This window comes from Rhinolophus sinicus, chromosome 7 (assembly GCF_057876585.1).
Source record: "Rhinolophus sinicus isolate RSI-liver-muscle chromosome 7, RSI-T2T, whole genome shotgun sequence".
Lineage (NCBI taxonomy): Eukaryota > Metazoa > Chordata > Mammalia > Chiroptera > Rhinolophidae > Rhinolophus > Rhinolophus sinicus.
Genome location: NC_142507.1, coordinates 3,904,061 through 3,921,128, shown reverse-complemented (window position 1 = coordinate 3,921,128; position 17,068 = coordinate 3,904,061). Strand labels below are relative to the sequence as shown.

General features: G+C 39.8%; 1 protein-coding gene across 1 annotated transcript; it reads right to left on the bottom strand.

The window, feature by feature from the left end:
• Positions 1-528: 528 nt before the first annotated feature.
• Positions 529-9,492, bottom strand: ZFAND1 (zinc finger AN1-type containing 1). Its single transcript, XM_019726294.3, has 8 exons — positions 9,380-9,492; positions 8,273-8,315; positions 7,258-7,297; positions 5,913-6,040; positions 5,734-5,825; positions 4,877-4,998; positions 1,789-1,944; positions 529-1,687 (listed from the first exon to the last, which is right to left on the bottom strand). The coding sequence occupies exons 1-8, from the start codon at positions 9,432-9,434 to the stop codon at positions 1,517-1,519; spliced, it is 807 nt and encodes a 268-aa protein (XP_019581853.2). The 5' UTR covers positions 9,435-9,492; the 3' UTR covers positions 529-1,516.
• Positions 9,493-17,068: the final 7,576 nt, after the last annotated feature.

Sequence of the window (17,068 nt, the reverse complement as noted above, 5' to 3'; positions counted from 1 at the left end):
TTGTCTCTTCTCTGTCTAATCACTGGCAAGACCACTTCTTCCTTCTCTTTTTCCCTGGGTGTAACTCAGTCTCCGCCAGCCTCACCTCCCCTCTTCTCAACCCCGCTGGTATTTTTTTCTGGTAAATTTAGCTTTAGTTCAATTCATGAGACATGTGTCGATCACCTACTATGTGCAAATAATATGACAGATGCTAAGGTATTAGTTGGTATTAGAACTTTCTGGTGCCTGGAAATGTATTTAAGGATTATTTCTACGTCTGGTCTCACAGTTTGTGATAAAAGAGCTATTGGGACATAGCTATACTTCTTATCTATCTACTCATTTGGGACTTGCCACACTGCTTTGCATTGTAGTTATAAGTATGTATACAGCCCTTCATTGTATCCACCGTAATTAGAATCAACTCCTTACACTGAGTAGGTACTCCAAAAACTAGGATATTATAAATGAAGGGATAAGCAGCTGCTGTAAGTTGGAAGTTATCTCCATTCTTTGCATGAAAATAATATGAAGAAAAATCAGAGATGAAATGAACATTCTGAGTTTATTCCTTTAATTAAACCTAAAGCCACTATACGTGCCCATGACAATTAAAATGGAAAAGGGACAAAGAACAAATAGAACTTATTTCTATTCCTTCTATATAGTAGTACTTTGTTGAAAATAGATGGAATAAATCGGCCCGAAGCATTAATTTTAATATGTCAATAAAATGGAGTTACTGTTGGCATGTATTTTGCTTCGGCATAGAGAATAATGAAGTTGAGCTACCTCATCTTTCTTCTCACTTGTAATACATTCATACAAACAAACAAACAAACAAACAAAGTAAATCCCACTGGAGGAGGACCGGTATCAGAGATATGCCCCAAGCAGTTAGGTGACACCAAAAGAATCATTTCCCCTTCCGAGGTCCGAGACCCCTCATCCAAAAACTTTGAGGAGTGAATGAGACGGTGTCCAGGTTTCTCTCATTCACGCAGACACATCAATTTATACATCACGATGTAGGCAGATAGTACGACTGCACTTCCTGGCCGCATCATGCTAGCTTGGTCATGTCACTTGCCTCAAAAGTGATACTGTAGCTCCTAAGAGCCATTTCTTCCTCCCTCTGCCATAAGAATGGCAGTGTCCCAAAAAGGACATGGAAACATTCAGTTTATATCCTGGCGTAAAGATGACAGGGGCAGAGTCACCATCAGTCAACAGCAGACGTTAACCAAACGGGAAATACACCTTTGTTGTTGTTACTACAGCATCTAACTGCTAATTAAATACAAGAATTTGCTAATAAGTGAATGTCAGCTCATAGTTAAACTTGAAAGCACAAAAATTCAAATTCCATTTAGTAGAAAACTGATCATTGTAAATGACATCATGGAAATAAATTTAAAACAAATTTATTTTTTAAAATTTAAAAAATAATAAATATATATAGTATTTGTAGTAAAAGAAACCACCTTAACATAGATTTTTTCTTGTGGATTTCTTGCTTGAGTCTTGAATGAAACTATTCTAGGTAGGAATCAACATTTTTTAAAAACTGTTCTTCATCATTAAGATATTCCAAGATAATATTTCCACCATTATGTAAAGGACAATCCTCCTTGGCAATCCAGGTTTCCAAAGTGTGATCCAAAGGTAAGGCTTCTCCTGAAGTCACGTGACACAACCGTAGTTTCTGTTAAGAGAAATAAATCACACTGTAATAAACAAACATACTTGTATGAGTACAGCATATCCTAACAGTTTTAGGGAGAAGTCATTCTAACGAGTTGTTACCTTAGCTGTTAGTCTGTTATTGTCATTTTTAAGACTAGCTAAAGAAGCTGCGCAGTCGATGACCTTCCCAATGCTCCATCGGTGGCAGAAGAACATTGGTTTACTCTTCTCTTTGCTCCCTTTAGGTAAGAAAACCTGAAAGTACGTTCTTTCTGTCTGTAACAATACAAAAAGTTAAGATACAGATTATGTATATGAAATAGACCTCTGGTTTTTGTCTGGTGACATCTCTTCCTCTCTTCTCCTGGTCAGAGGATTACTCTCTAATGATGCAACTCTTAGTGGAAATATTAACCAGAATGAAATGGAACGATACTGGAAGACACAGTAGAGATTTTGGAACATAAGAGAATAACTCGAACAACTTTGTAACAATAAACTGAAAAGTCTACATCAGAAATTTTTAAGAAAAATATTATTTACCAACATTTATTTCAGAAGAAATAGATTAGCCAAATGAACCAAAAACTATTTAACACTTTGAGATAGTGTAGAAATTCTCCCTTCAAAATAGAAATTCTCCCCTCAAAAAGGCAATAGATCCAAAGGTTATAGCAACCATTACCAAACCTTCAAGAACCAATAATCCCTACCCTCTACAATTGTTTCAAAGAATAGAGGACGGAAAGCTACTCGACTAATTTTACTAGTATAATCTTGCTCCTAATGCCACAAAATAACACTAAATAATATATTATAAAATCAATTTAGCTGTGCATTTTAAAACAATTATATACCAGCGTCAAGTGGTTTACCCCAGAATATGTGGGTGATTCAACAACAGAAAAATTCATCAATGTAATTTATCCCATTGATAAGGGGGAAAAAACCCACCATGATCATCGTATTAGATGTAGGAAAAAACCTTACAGCAAAACTTAATACCTATTCATGATATAAATTCCTAGCAAACTAGGAGTAGAAAAATACTGTTAACCTGATAAAAGCTAGTATCAAATATCTATAGCAAAGATAACATTTAATAACACTTCAGAATCATTTGGATTAAAGTCAGAAACATAATGAAGGTGCCTGTTATGAGCCATATTATTCAATATTGTTTTGAAGAGCTCAGCCAATTCATTAAGACAAATAATAATAACAGAGGAGGAGGAGGAAGAGGAAAGAAAATTTGTAAAAAAAAAAGCAACAGAACTGTCATATGACTGCACAGAAAACATTGCAGAAAAATCTATGAACTATGGGAACAATTAGGAATTTCTTTGCTGGATAGAAGGACTACATACAACAATCAGTAATAAACAATTAAGAAAACATTACTTAAAAAAATAGTTATAATTTATAATTGCAGCAAAAATTATGAAGAGCCTAAGATATATAGATATGTATGATAAGCATTATAGGATGTTATTTAAAGACATAAAAGAAGACCTGAAAAAAAGCATAAACATGGATGGGGAGAGTCAAAATTCTAGAGAGGTTAACTGTTCTAATCTAAAATTTAGCACAATTCCTATCAAAATCACAATTTCATAGACCAGGACAAAGTGATCCCAAATTTTTTACAGAAGAATGGTCAAAAATAGACATGGCTGAAAGCAAAGAATAAGGTGGAGAGACTTGCCCTACTTATTATAAAGCTATGGTAATTAAGACAGTTTGGTATTGACGCAGATAGACAAATAGCAAAAAGGAACTGAGTTGAGATTCCCAAACTAGTCCCACACATACAGAGCAACGTGTTGTGTGACAGATGTGTCATTACAAGGATGAACTTTTTGTTATGTTATGACAACAGGTAATGCATTCAGGGGTGGAGGGTGTGGAAATCTTTACCTCTAATTACTTATAATTACATTCCAGAGGGGATAAAGAGCTACACAAACAAACAAAAAATCATATAAAATAAAAACTTTTAAAGGAAAATATAAGAAAAATATTAAACAATATATTTTTCAAAGTATAAATCTTAAGGAAATCATGAATAAGTTTGAGTGTATTAAAATTTTAAGTCTGGACCACTAAAGAGATCAAAAACCACAGACTGGGAGAAGATATGTGCAACACACTGAATCAAAAAGAATTAGATTTCAGAACATATAAAGAATCTTATAAATCTATAAAGTGCCGAACAACCCAATAGAAAACTATGGGCAAAAGATATGAACAAATAATTCACAGAAGAAAGTCAACAGCCAATAAACATATGGAAAGTAGCAGAATCTCAGTAGTCACGAGGGAAATTGAACTTAAAAATCTCAGTGCGATATCACTTCACATCTATCAAATTGTAACAATGAATAATACTGAGTGTTGCCAGGAAATGCTGAAACTCTCAGACAGGAAAGAGATAAATCAGTACAACCACTGACAGTAGAAAGCTGACATTTAGTAAAGCTGAAGATGAGCAAATCCCAAGACCCAGCTTTTCTATTTCTCAATATATTCCCTAGAGTAGCATTTTTCAATCAAAAGAATTGATTCTTTAGAGGTTATAAAATCAATGATCTTTAAAATAAAATATAATAAAAAATATCAGAGTATATACTACATAGTTGTAAGACAACGTGAAACTCTGTTAAGGTTTGTATGCACGTATGTGTGTATGCATGTATGTATATATGCATATGTGTACTGGGTTGGTATATAAAATGTAATTGATATTATGTAGTTTTAAAGGGACTGCCCTAGAGAAACATTCTCACACACATAAAATAATGTTCACTGCTGAACAGTTTACAACAGCAAAAAAAAAACAAAAAAAACCTGAAAAAATTCTGAATCTTGTTCATTAAGGGAACGAATAAATGTGGAATGTATATACAATGGAATACTATGCAGCTATCACAATGAATGAACTAGACTAAATGTGTCAGCATGGATAAATGTTAAAAACATGATGCCGAGTGAAAAAAAAAGTTAAAAGAGGATACATATGGTTCCTTGACATTTCCGTAAAGTGGAAAATCTCTCAGAGCTATGTATCATTTGTGTAGCTAAAGACCATGCCAAATTAGGAATGACACACATCAGGTTCGGGTTAGTTGTTACTTGATGGGAGGGAACAGTGGAAGGGAGCGTCTACGATACTTAAACTGTTTTGTTTTTCAAAATCTCTAAGACCAACCTGTGGCAGTGACTTATCTCCATCAGCATGCATCTTTAATTTCATCAAGGCTAACTTTGCAGCTGTTTCACTATTTTTTGCACCTTTCCGTCGCTTACTTGCTGTCTGTCCCGTCTTGGAATCTAAGAAATAAGGATACACATTCAAGCACATAAGAACTTCTACATTGCATTTTCCAGAGTTTTATGAACTATTATTTATTTATTATGGCTCTGAAATGTACACAAATTACCCCCAACGGAAATACAGAGACCACATTCATTTTGTAGGTATTATACTTACATGATCAATGGAAGCAATATCCACATCAAAAAACTCATTGCTATGTGCTTCTTTCCAACTGAAGCCTATTTAATCTAATCACTAACACTTCTCCAGAGAACTTTAAGATTGGTTATAGAAGATTTTCATAAAGGTAGCATCCTTAACAATCTAGAAAATTCTGGAGAACTTACATGTGGCAGACAGACTAAGTCACAGATACCTCAGATTATCAGCAGCATTCATAGGACAGCTAACGAGGCTTAAAGTTTAGTGTTTACAGACGACAAACCACTACTTTAGCCCCATTAATCCCATTTATAGCCATAATGGTTAACCAGCTGATCTAAGTGGCCCAGCAAAGGAGAACATCTGATAGGATACTTCTACAGAATCTCCAAATCTTCATTGGTCAGGTAAGCCTTGTAAAAAATACTGTCATAAGAATGTCATCAAAATCTACAGCGAATTATAACCACTGGGGCTGTTAACAACGCCTTCCATACTGGCAAGCAGACATAAGAAGCAGGAGCTTTGGAACTAATAGAATATACAACAATAAGGAAAGCCACAAAACAAGCTTTCTTGATACTTGCCAATAATGTCTTGAACAAGTTTCTGAGTGGCAGCCATACGAGGCTTAGGAACTTCCAGTTTTTCACATTCATGATCTGACTGATGACGGTGTCTACGAGCAACAGAAGAGTGACACTGGTTCATACATGTGCATACCAATGAAACAGATACACAGAGTCTGCGTGGTTTGAATGATCACCTCAGGCAAAAATTCTTCTCACAGTGAGGACACAGAACTGGTACAAGCTCTCTTTCAGCACAGTCCTTGAATGAGCATGGGTAAGATGAATGGGTATCTGACTTCAGTTTCCCATTGTTTACAGTCACCTGGAAAGGCAAAGAAGGACAAGTGACATTATATTTCACATATAAAGCAAATCAAATCTATTTTGGAAGGCAGCATTCACATTGTTTTTGTTTAAACTTGTAAGAGCAACTTACTCTCACTAAAGATTACAATAAATATTTGTATGAGAAATGATCGCTGTGTTGACTGTGCTATAGTTTCATAATATTCCTGCTGTGGTGTATTTACCTTCTAAGTCAAGTTAAAATGACGATCCAGTTTCTATTTATAATTTTAGTTTTCTACTTTGTACCACTCCCACACAAAGATGCCCCCATGATAATACGTTCAGGTAATCATCTCATCAACCCTCACACGGCAAGTCATGCCCACTTTGTACAGCAATTTTAAGTGGTTAAATATCTAAATGAACACTTAAAAATTATATGTTTATCCATAACACAGAGGGTTAAAGTCAGTTTTCATAATGATATGTTCTGACCAAAGCTCCTTTAACCTTAATTTTCTAGAGCAGATATAAAAATCCTTGGTAAAGTGCTCAGTAAGTGGTGGGCAGGAATAAATACCCACTGAAAAGTGTGAGGCAAATGCTTCTTGGAATTCAAGGAGGGGGCCTCATCTGGCCCAGCACCTTGCGACTGGTGGGCAAACCTGCCTCATGCTGGCCTTGCTCTGTGGACTCATCCGGCCGGCTCTACACCAAAAGCTCATCATTTACTTTATCTTTTATCCCTAATAAAGATGACACTTTGGTTTCCGTCTGCCAGCCCTTTTCTTAATCATCTATTAGGTCAGAATCATACTGGGGATTTTGTTGGTTTCTTCCCGGTGGTCTAAGCCTGACAATTTATTACCACAGAGAACAATTTATTACCACAGAATCTAACACCAGACCCCAGTGGAAAGGAACACAAGAGGGAAGGAAACTGGAAGGAGTATGTGACGAGGACGTTCATTTCATTGTAGATTTATAAATGTAGAGCCCAGAGCTGTACGTGGGCCACCTACACAGAACTCAAGTGTAAAGAAAGAAGAATGCTAAGAATAAAAATGTATAAATACCAAGTAGACCAATGTTTCTTTAAAACAGACACATATAATATAAGTGAAGTAATAGCCTCTTTGTGCATAATCAGTTTAGTAAACCCAACAGCACTCTGTGGTACACTGACTGTCTTGAAATGTCTTCAAGATCTGAACAAAATACACGTTATTAGATAGGAGAACGTTAACATACCTCAGGACAGCTATGCGACTCTCTGCTTCTGTGTTCAAGGCTTAAATAATTAAAAAAAAAACCACGAGTGTTTATTTAAATGCAATCAAATAATGCATTTGAGATAATGGCAGTAATCTGAGATGTTTTAATGGTTAGTGTCCTTAAGATTAATTACACTTACACCACATTAAGAACTCTCTATATAAGAATAAACTGAAATGCCAGATAAAGATGGAGCGTCTGTAGTCTCAAAAGTTTTAAAACCACAACTGTTCAACTTCAGTAACAATAATTCACCACTCTAAATTACCTTCACTTTGAGTGCTTGAGGTGTGTGAAAAGACACACAAAAGAACCTTTTGATTCCTTTTATTTTTCAAAGACCATCAATAGTAAAATGTCAAAGGAGCATTCTAGCTCTAAATGACTGAAAATATGCATTACTTTACTTCTAATAAATCTTTCTCAATTATCTTCTGAAAAGAATTTGTTCTCTCAGTGCTCTATTTAATAAATTAAATGCCTGATTCATGAAAAGTTTGATCACAGAGAAAATACACTTTCCAAAATCCTTGGTTAGTTCCTGGGTTTGACTTTGAATGTTATGTGTGTACAAAGGACATGTGATAGCCAATGTAAGAAATGTATAGATTGGGCTCTTTTCATTTTATTAATTGAAATAAAGAGTAACTTTATATTATATTTATATCTTATTTATAACTGGATTTTATTCCCATATTCTTTATATTTTGGATATGTTCTCGCCCTGTGATTAAAAGACACTAATACAACTTTTACATAAAAACCACACACATAAATAATGCCATCTCTGGAAGTTTAAAGATTAGCCACATATACGCAGCAGTAATCAGAGCCTATGACTAGTCTGTTTTTTCCAAGTGATGACCATAACGAATATCGAACATCAATGGCTAAAGTAACAACTATTTTAAAGCATTCTGTTGTTCAGAAATCAACCCCACATTACCAACACTAAAACTACTTGTAAATCTTGCATAAAAATGTAACTTACCAAAATATTCCTGAACAAGCATCACATACAAATGGCAGAAAATCTAAAATTGAGAAAAAATGTTGTATTTACTGGTCAGTTTCTGATTTTGATTTCGTTTTCTTTCTTAAACTACTGAACTGCCTCTACAGCACGACTTTCCTTTTTGACCAACGTCCTAGTGTGGTCGGCGGTGGTTAAACAAGAGCTATGGCGATCTCGAGTCCTGGGAGAGTAACTAGCTGATGAGGAGGAGATCAGTGTTACTAATAGAAGCACGTTAGAGCAAACAAAGGTGTTGTCTGTTTGGTTTGTTTTTATTTCCCAGATTTAGGAGGCATTGTTTTTGAGGACTGCATGCTGCAAAAATCCTGCATTTGAAGTGAAAAACCTTCAAATAGTAAAATGTCAAAGGAGCAATAGAATGCTCCTTTGACATTTTACTATTGATGGATTTCAATTTTGATTCCACTGTTTATTAATCTATCAATGCTAGGCAAGTTACTTAGTAGTAGAGCCTTGGGGATGGATATATATATATATATATATATATATATATATATATATATATATATATGCTATTTTATAAAGGTAAAGACACACACATATATGCACAAAAAACCAAAGCTCTATTACTAGGTGATAAGTATCTGTGCGTGTATGTGTATATATACCGTGTTTCCCCGAAAATGACACCGGGTCTTATACTAATTTTTGCTCCAAAAGCATTAGGGTGTATTTTCAGGGATGTCTTATTTTTTCATGTACAACAATCCACATTTATTCAAATACAGTTGTGTCATCTTCTTCTGGAACATCGTCATAACGTACTAAATGCATGTCTGGCTGATGATCTTAACTGGGGCTTATTTTCGGGGTAGGTCTAACAGTTGGGGAAACACGGTATATATATATGTGATCTATGCTATACCTACTGCACAGGGTAACTATAAAAACAAAACGGTAACTGTCCCAAAGGCTGGGGGCGGCAGAGAAGCCCCAGCGCAGCTCGCGCCACAGACAGGGGCGCGCGCCCGCCCCAGGCCTCCCCTCCCGCGCCGCCACCGTTCCTGGTGGCAGAGAGGGGACCGCGTCTCCCGCGGCCCGGGCAGGGCCCTCCTCCATCACCTCGCTGCCGGCAGTGCTCCACCTGGCAGTGCTGCCCGATGTCCAACTCCGCCATCACACAGCGCCGCGAGGGGGCGGGCGGGACAGAGGGGCGGGGCGACTGCGCGCGCGGCGCCTGCTGGGAGCGCGGCGGACCCAGGGGCGGAGCCTGCAGGGGCGGGCCTGAGGGGCGGGGCGCCTGCGCGCGCGGCGCCTGCTGGGAGCGCGGCGGACCCAGGGGCGGAGCCTGCAGGTGTGGGCGGGGCGAGTGCCGGAAGCAGGGGGGCTGCTGTAAGTGCGCGGAGCCCTGAGTGAAGCCAAAGAAAGGGATGTTAGAAATGTTTAAATTAATACAACTCTAGGAAGCAGCACGGTGCCTGGTGCAAGTAGTAAGCGCAAGAATCAAGTGAAGGAGAGGACACCGGTTGTGCAATTTGATTCGTTGGGTACCAATGGTACTTAGTTTTATAAAGTGAAGGCCCCTTGTCAAGGAGTTGTTAGCGTTTTTTAAAGGCAAAGGTTTCTTTTTCTTTTTTGTCTTTTGAATTCTGGTTCCCCAGCCAGACTCACTGAGCACGGCTGCCAGCAGCAGGCTGTGGGCGAGTCCGTCGGCCGGAGGGGACCCGCGCCTATGAGCCGCTGCAGACGCGCTGCGGAGGGAGGCTCGGCCGGTGGGCGGGGCCAAGGGACGCCGTTCCGCCGACGCGACCCGGACGCCACTCGCGGTGGATAAGTGACAATGAACACCTCGTGACGGGACCCCCACAGTACCCAGTGCCTCCTAGATGCTCGTGGGCGGCCCAGGGCTTCGCGTGGGACTTTGGGGGGCCCCACGTCAATATGCACTGAGGAAGGGGGAAGGTGGGCGTGGGAAACAGGTTCCAGTCCTCACTCCTGAGTTAATCTGTTCAACAGTTATTGCAAGTCTGTCCACCTTAGACTTGCATGGATCTCTAGACCCTTTAGAGCTTAGAGCCGGAAGCGACCTAAGCTGTCATCTAGCCATCCCAGCCTCCGTAGCTTTTCCTTTTTAAGGTGAGGAAACAGGGTCCTAAAAAAGTTAAAGGATTCACCCGAATTAATGAAAGAGTCAGGACTCAAATCCATGTATCCAAGACTTCTCGTATTCTTGACTCTAAAAATGGGTGGCTTCCCTGGATTTTGTATGTTGGCTTTAGTCGATTGGGTCCATCAATGGCAGGTTTTCTAGGAGTTCACTAAGTTTTCTAGCATTTACTACGTAAATTCTGTTTTACTAGAATGTTCTAGCTAGGTGGCAAATATATATTTTGTCAATGTAATCAGAATGGAAATACTGTTATTTTTTTTCAGTTCACTTAGCCGGGGGGAAGCGTTAGACGATTAGAGTAGCCAAGACTATAATTGCCAGCTCTTCCGTCCGTATCTAGTCTCCTTTGCTGACACCTCTTCTAGGTGCCACTTACACGTCTGTTTGCCCACAATGTTGTCCTTGGTCCATTTATCAATTTACATCCTTACACAAGGGACATTCCCATAGTTCCAGTGACTCCCGTATTCTCAGCCCTGAGAACTGTCTCCCAAGCTGGAGGCCACTATTTCCATCTGTCTATTAGACATATGTACTTGGTGTCATTTGTCGTGTAAACCTCAAGTCCAAAATGGAGTGCTGTCTCACATGCCAACCCCTCCCTAACAAAGGCAACGTACCACGTTACAAATCTGGGAGTTAGTCTCCACCTCCTTTCTTACTTCTCTCAGGGAAGTACCAATTAAACTGTCAATCGTGCCTCAGAAATGTCTCTCCAACCTGTACTCTTCACTTCTCTGGTTATTTCCTCCCCCACAGCTCACTTCCTTGCCTAAGATCTTCCTCACAAAATTCCTTAGCTTGGTAAGGAGAAGCTTTGTAAGTAAACCTTCCCACAGTCTCCAGCCTCAGCAATGACCCCTTCCCCTCTGCCTCCCCACTCTCCCACCGTTTCCTGAATATACCTTCTGGCTCTTCATTTGTTCGTGCTTTTGCACATGCCTTTTCTTTTCCCTTCAATGTTCTCTATACCAGGGTTTTCCAAATTTCTTGAGAATAAGAATCAGGTGGAATGTTTGTTTATAAATACAGCTGCCTAGACCGCACTCTGGGTCTGATTTAGAGGGCCTGGGGTGGGTCCAGAGAAGCTATGTTTAAAAATTCAAACTGTAAATCCATCCTTATCATTGGATCAATTGAAGAAATGGATTTCTCTCTTACCCCACCTACAGAATGTGATTTTGTCGTTCTCTCTCCTGGGAAGGATTTCTGAGGGCACAGGCAAAATTCAGTCCTTCCAGGACACCAGCCATCAGCTCTAGCGGCACTTCTTACGTTCTTTTCTTACTAGCACTAACCAGGCAGTATTATAATTGACCTGCCCCCCAAATCTCCAGTGGCTTCTATTAGCTACAAAATAAAATCTGCACTCAAGTCACATCTGTTACATATCAGAGACTATTCTACATTTGATACAGAATTGAATATGATATGGTCCCCAACTTTAAGGCACTCACCTAGTCTATGGAGGGATGTCTCTGCTTGGCATTTAGAATCTTTCGAATCTTGGCCCAACTTACCTTTCTCTCACTCCTTCTCTCTCAAATGTCTCTTCACACTCTGTACTCCCTATGGCCACAGGCCCTTGACACATGCTGTCCCTTCTACTTGGAATGCTCTTCTCTCCCCCATTTGATCTGGTTCATTTCTGCTTTTCCTTTAGTTGTCAGCTCAAGTATTTTTTCCTTGGGAAATTCTTCTTTGTTCTCCCTTACTAGGACACATCCTGCTGTGATTACATTCATTTCATATCGCCTTCAAAGCATTTATCCCAGACTTACTTTTGCGCTTGTTTGTATGATTACTTGATTAAAATTTGTCTCCCATGCTAAGATGTAAGCTTTGTGAGGACAGGGAACATGTCTGTTTTTCCTGTTCATTGTATTATAATTGCCCTGAGCCTATATTTTAGATTAATTTTTAGTGGATTAATGAATGAAAAAAAATTTTTTTTCTTAATTCTTCTATGCACTAGCCAAGTTGAATTGTTACAGATAGCCTATACATGCCCTTGTGTCTTGTGCTACTCTCACTGTCATGGAACATTCTTTCTCCTATCTATACACATCAAATTACTGTCCATCCTTGAGGGCCAAATTCAAATGTAGACTCCTCTTCAAGGCTTTCCCTTATTCTTCCCACTGTAAAGGAGTCACTCCTTCTTTTGGACTCTTAATGGTGGTTTATCTGTACTTCTCTATTAAATCTAGTTATTTCTAAATTTATAATTATTGTTATGCATATTTTCTCCCTTACAGGCTATAACCGCTTTGATGGCTGGATTGATGTTTCATTCATCATTGTAATTCTTTCAATCTATGATGATGCCATTCAATCTGGCCCCAGAAGGGATACAGATGGAACAGACCTGCGCCCAACCCACAGCATGGAGCCAACCTCAGCTGACCGAGTCTGAAGAAGAGCTACGCATGCAAGCCTTTTCTAGCCCAGCCAAATTTCACTATGTCTGTGAGTTTGAGTAGAAAGGCTTATGGTCAAAAGTCCTGGAGTATTGGGGTGTTTTGTAACACAGCATCCTCATGGCAATAGCTCACTTCTATTCAGGGAATAAATAAAAGGTAAGATATTTACATAATTCACATGACAAAATAATTTCTCCTCTCCGAGTATCAGTTTATCTTGTGTACCATGTTCTAAATCAAATCCTGAACATTCTAAATTCCAACTTTAGGTGTAATAACAGCTAAAATTCTTTGATTACTTTATTATGTACCAGGCATTTACATGGATCATTTCATTTAATCTTCACGACACTTTAAGATAGTTACTATTATTGATTATGTCCACATTTCATAGAATGGCTTATAAAAGTGACTGAACTCCTGCCTCCCTGTTCCCAACACCTAAAACCACTGTCCCCCTTCACCTTCCCAATGACCTCTTCACTAATTGTGCGTATAGCTATCCTCCTGCCCACCCTTACGGGCTAGACCCTTAGCAAAAAAATACTTTCTGGTTTCCCTAAACTTGCTGTTATCATCAACACATCTTTCAGCTCTCAAAAGTGGTTTCTAGGACCTGCCATGTATTGGATCAGATCCTTTGTAACATATCCTGGATTCCTAGGGTTGCTGTCACAAATTCCTACACATTTAGTGGCTGAAAACAACACACCTGTATTATATTACAGGGCTGATGGTCAGAAGTCCTAAAACCAATGTGTTGGCGAGGCTGCGTTCCTTCTGAAGGCTCCAGGGGCGAACCCCGTCCCTCAGGCAGCCTGCATCCCTTGGCTCATGACCCTTTCCTCCATCTTCAAAGCCAGCAAAGTGGCATCCTCACATCTCTCCTTTATGCTTTCCTTCACCATCCCTCCCCTTCCAGCAATCTCCTTCTCTGACTCTGACCCCTTGGCTTCCTTTTTATAAGGACCCTTGCGATTACATTGAGTCCACCTCGATATTTCAAGATACTCTTCCCTTCTCCAGATCCTTAACTTACTCACACCTGCCAAGTCCCTTTAGCCAGAGAAAGTAATATAATCACAGGTTTCAAGATTAGGATGTGGACAACCAGAGGGGGGGATATTTTTTTTACCTATCCCAATTTACATTCTTATATTTCCCAGAATTGTTCCTTGGTGACATTTAGTACAATTTCTGCGATTGTATTTGTACGACTATTGATAATACGTCTCCTCTTTGTCACCTGAGGACAAAGGCTGTGTCTTATTCATTGTGTCACCAGATCCTTGTTCAGTGCTTGGTGCATAGTAAGTCCTCAAAAAAAAAATAAAAAAAATACTCTGTCCACTGAATCAATGAATGAACGAGTCAGTGTCGACAGGCTTCCAGGCAGAAGAGCAGCCATCCTACCATCCCCCCATGTCCACCCAAAGGCTCTGTGGTGAGAGTGTGCGTGGTGAATCTGAGCCAGAGTGGGCAGGCCAGGGTGGCTGGAGCAGAGTGGACATGGGGGGACGGTAGGATTGGACGGGGAGGTTCTGGTGAAGTGAGGGTGGGGGTCTATAGCACTTCATAGAGGGGCGTGAAGACGTCTGTGAAAGGGCTTGGCTTCTTATTGGAGTGAGGTGGGAAGTCAGTGGGGGTTTGACCCTGGCTCACTCTGCAGGGAGACAGCCGCAGGCTCAAGGCCATCCTGGCGAGGTCAGGTTAGAAGTCTGTGTGATGGCTATGCGGGATGAGAGTGGCTCTGAGCAGGAGTGAGCAGTGGTGGTGGCGGCGAGTGGTCAGGTTTGTGTAGTAGTTAGAGCCATGGGGCTTGTTGATGGATTGGGTGTGGGGTGTGAGAGAAAGAGGAGTCGCGGTTTCTGTTCTGAACAAAAGGAAAGCTATGGTTAGCACTAACTGAGAGATGGTCTGTGCATTCCTCGGTCAGGTCCAGAATCTCAGGTGGCTGTGTGCAGGTAGTGTAACAAAACTCAGGCGGGAAAGGAAAGCGCAAGAATCCACTTTGGTAGGTTATGCGGTAAGGGCGACAGTGAGGTCGAGGGTTAGATCCATGTTATGTCCATCAAGGGGTTGGTGTAGAACACATTTTACAGCCAAATGTGATAATCCTTAGATTCTGTGACTTTTTTTCTGGTCAAGGACAGACAGAGATATGAGACAACGTGGATAAAGAGCTATGCAGGCAGAACTCAGTCACAGGCACCATATACCTGCATTCCGAATTAGGTCAGCACAGTTTTTATTTGTGCAAAATTATTGGTTTCATAATGGCTACTTTTGTACCCATTGTTGTGACTGAGTATTATATACAACAAATATTTGGTTCTAAGACACAGAACTGCCGATGAAAACAATGTCTACGTGCTTGTTGAGCTGCTTAATAAATAGCTTTCTGATGATGATTCTGCAGCATGTTTAAAGGGCAATTCTTCTTCTGTTGCTTTAGAGAGTTTATCTGGTATTCCAAAAATGGATGTAATTCCACGGGGTGGCCAAAATGGATCAATTAGCCCGACGCCTAGGTCTTTGAACAGATCTATACATTTCCAATTTCCTTTGCCATCTTAACCATGGTAAATCATCCTGAACAAGCTCATTCTCGCTCACAACAGCCTCTGTATTAGCTGAGATCAATTGAGATTAGAAAGTGAAAAATACACTAGATGCTGAGAACTCTTTATGAAACCGCGTTTGTTGGATGAGTATTGAATGAAGATTAATGTGTTATTTTCCAGCTTCTACATCATTGATTTAAAAATTTATTCTCTATATCCCATTGCTGGATTAAGTACTAATAGATATTTGGATGGCTTGCTTGCCTGCAAGTGTTATCTTTTCTCTACTGAGGTTATGTATTAATGGGAGGGAATGATTTTTAATTCATGTTTCTTATCTCTGAAAGTGCTAAACATTAAATTGGGTGAAACTGATGATTTTTTCTATTGAAATAGGAATTAATGACTAAACGCTTTGTTTTAATTTCTGATTGATGCACATTTGCTCTTTGGATAAAATGCAAGATTTTTATTAGCATGTCGTGTGGACCCTATGTGAGTTGGGGACAATCTCACAGTACTCTCCTCTTCTGTCTCCAAGCCCTGCCTCTATTGAACCCTAATACGTCAGACTTAAGAGTTTTGCACATATTGTCTAAAATCTAAATTCTCTAACAGTCCCTGCTTTATTTTTCCCACAGTACATCTAGTACTTTGCTTTCTTAATGAGTTGTCTGCCTTTCCCTACCTAGAAAGTAGGCTCCCCACAATGCGTGCTTTTAGTTTTTCTTTTTTCACTGCTGAATCTTTAGCATCCAGTATTTTGTTGAGTATACAGTATGTGCTCAGAAAAAATGATGTTACTGCTATGGCTGGAGGGGAAACCTTCTTTGGGCAGATTATTCCTATATTCCCAACACCTTATGTATAGAATACACTCAGTAAAGGCTGGTTAAACTGACCCGCAATGGAAACTGTAGCAGAATGCACGCTACTTCTCAACTCTTAAGGGGCTTACAATCTAACTGAGAAAATATGTTCCAAAACAGACTCATGAAACATTTAGATAATGATAAAATACAATACTGATTACAGTTTCCAATACAGAGGACATTAGAGCAAAATATGTGTTACAGACCATCAGTGTTTTGGATGGCCAGGTGAGAAATGGTAAGATGTGGCTGGCTGTGGCTTGGGGGAAAGAAGTTCACATGGTTTAGTGTGTGAGACATAAACCTGTGAGCCTCCTGTGAAAATGTCTAATTTCTTTGGCAACATTTGATGCTGGCGATTCCAGTGCTGGATAAAATGGATCAACCTGCTGCTTCTGTGTCAGTACGATGGCCGACAAATTGGGTTACTGATCTTGGCTGTCAAGGTGTATGTCTTAGTGATGGACGTGGTTTCTTCCGCTTTAACAGTCAGTGGTTAGCTAATGACCAGAAAGTGGTTCTGGTGAGGTTGGGTAATGTTGCTCAAATAAGGCTCTATTACGTGGGGCCCATGCTGGCCCCTGACAGCTAGAACCCTATTCCATAGTCCATCCCTTGTCGCAGGCTCAGCACTGCCTGTGACATTACGTATCTTGTCCTGTCATCTTACCAAACTCTGCTTGCAGCTCTCCTAGACGGGACTGACGCATAGGGAGCACGAAGGAAAAAGAATGCTTCTTTTCTCTAGGACATTCTCTCCTTTTTCACTTCGCTGCCTCTGT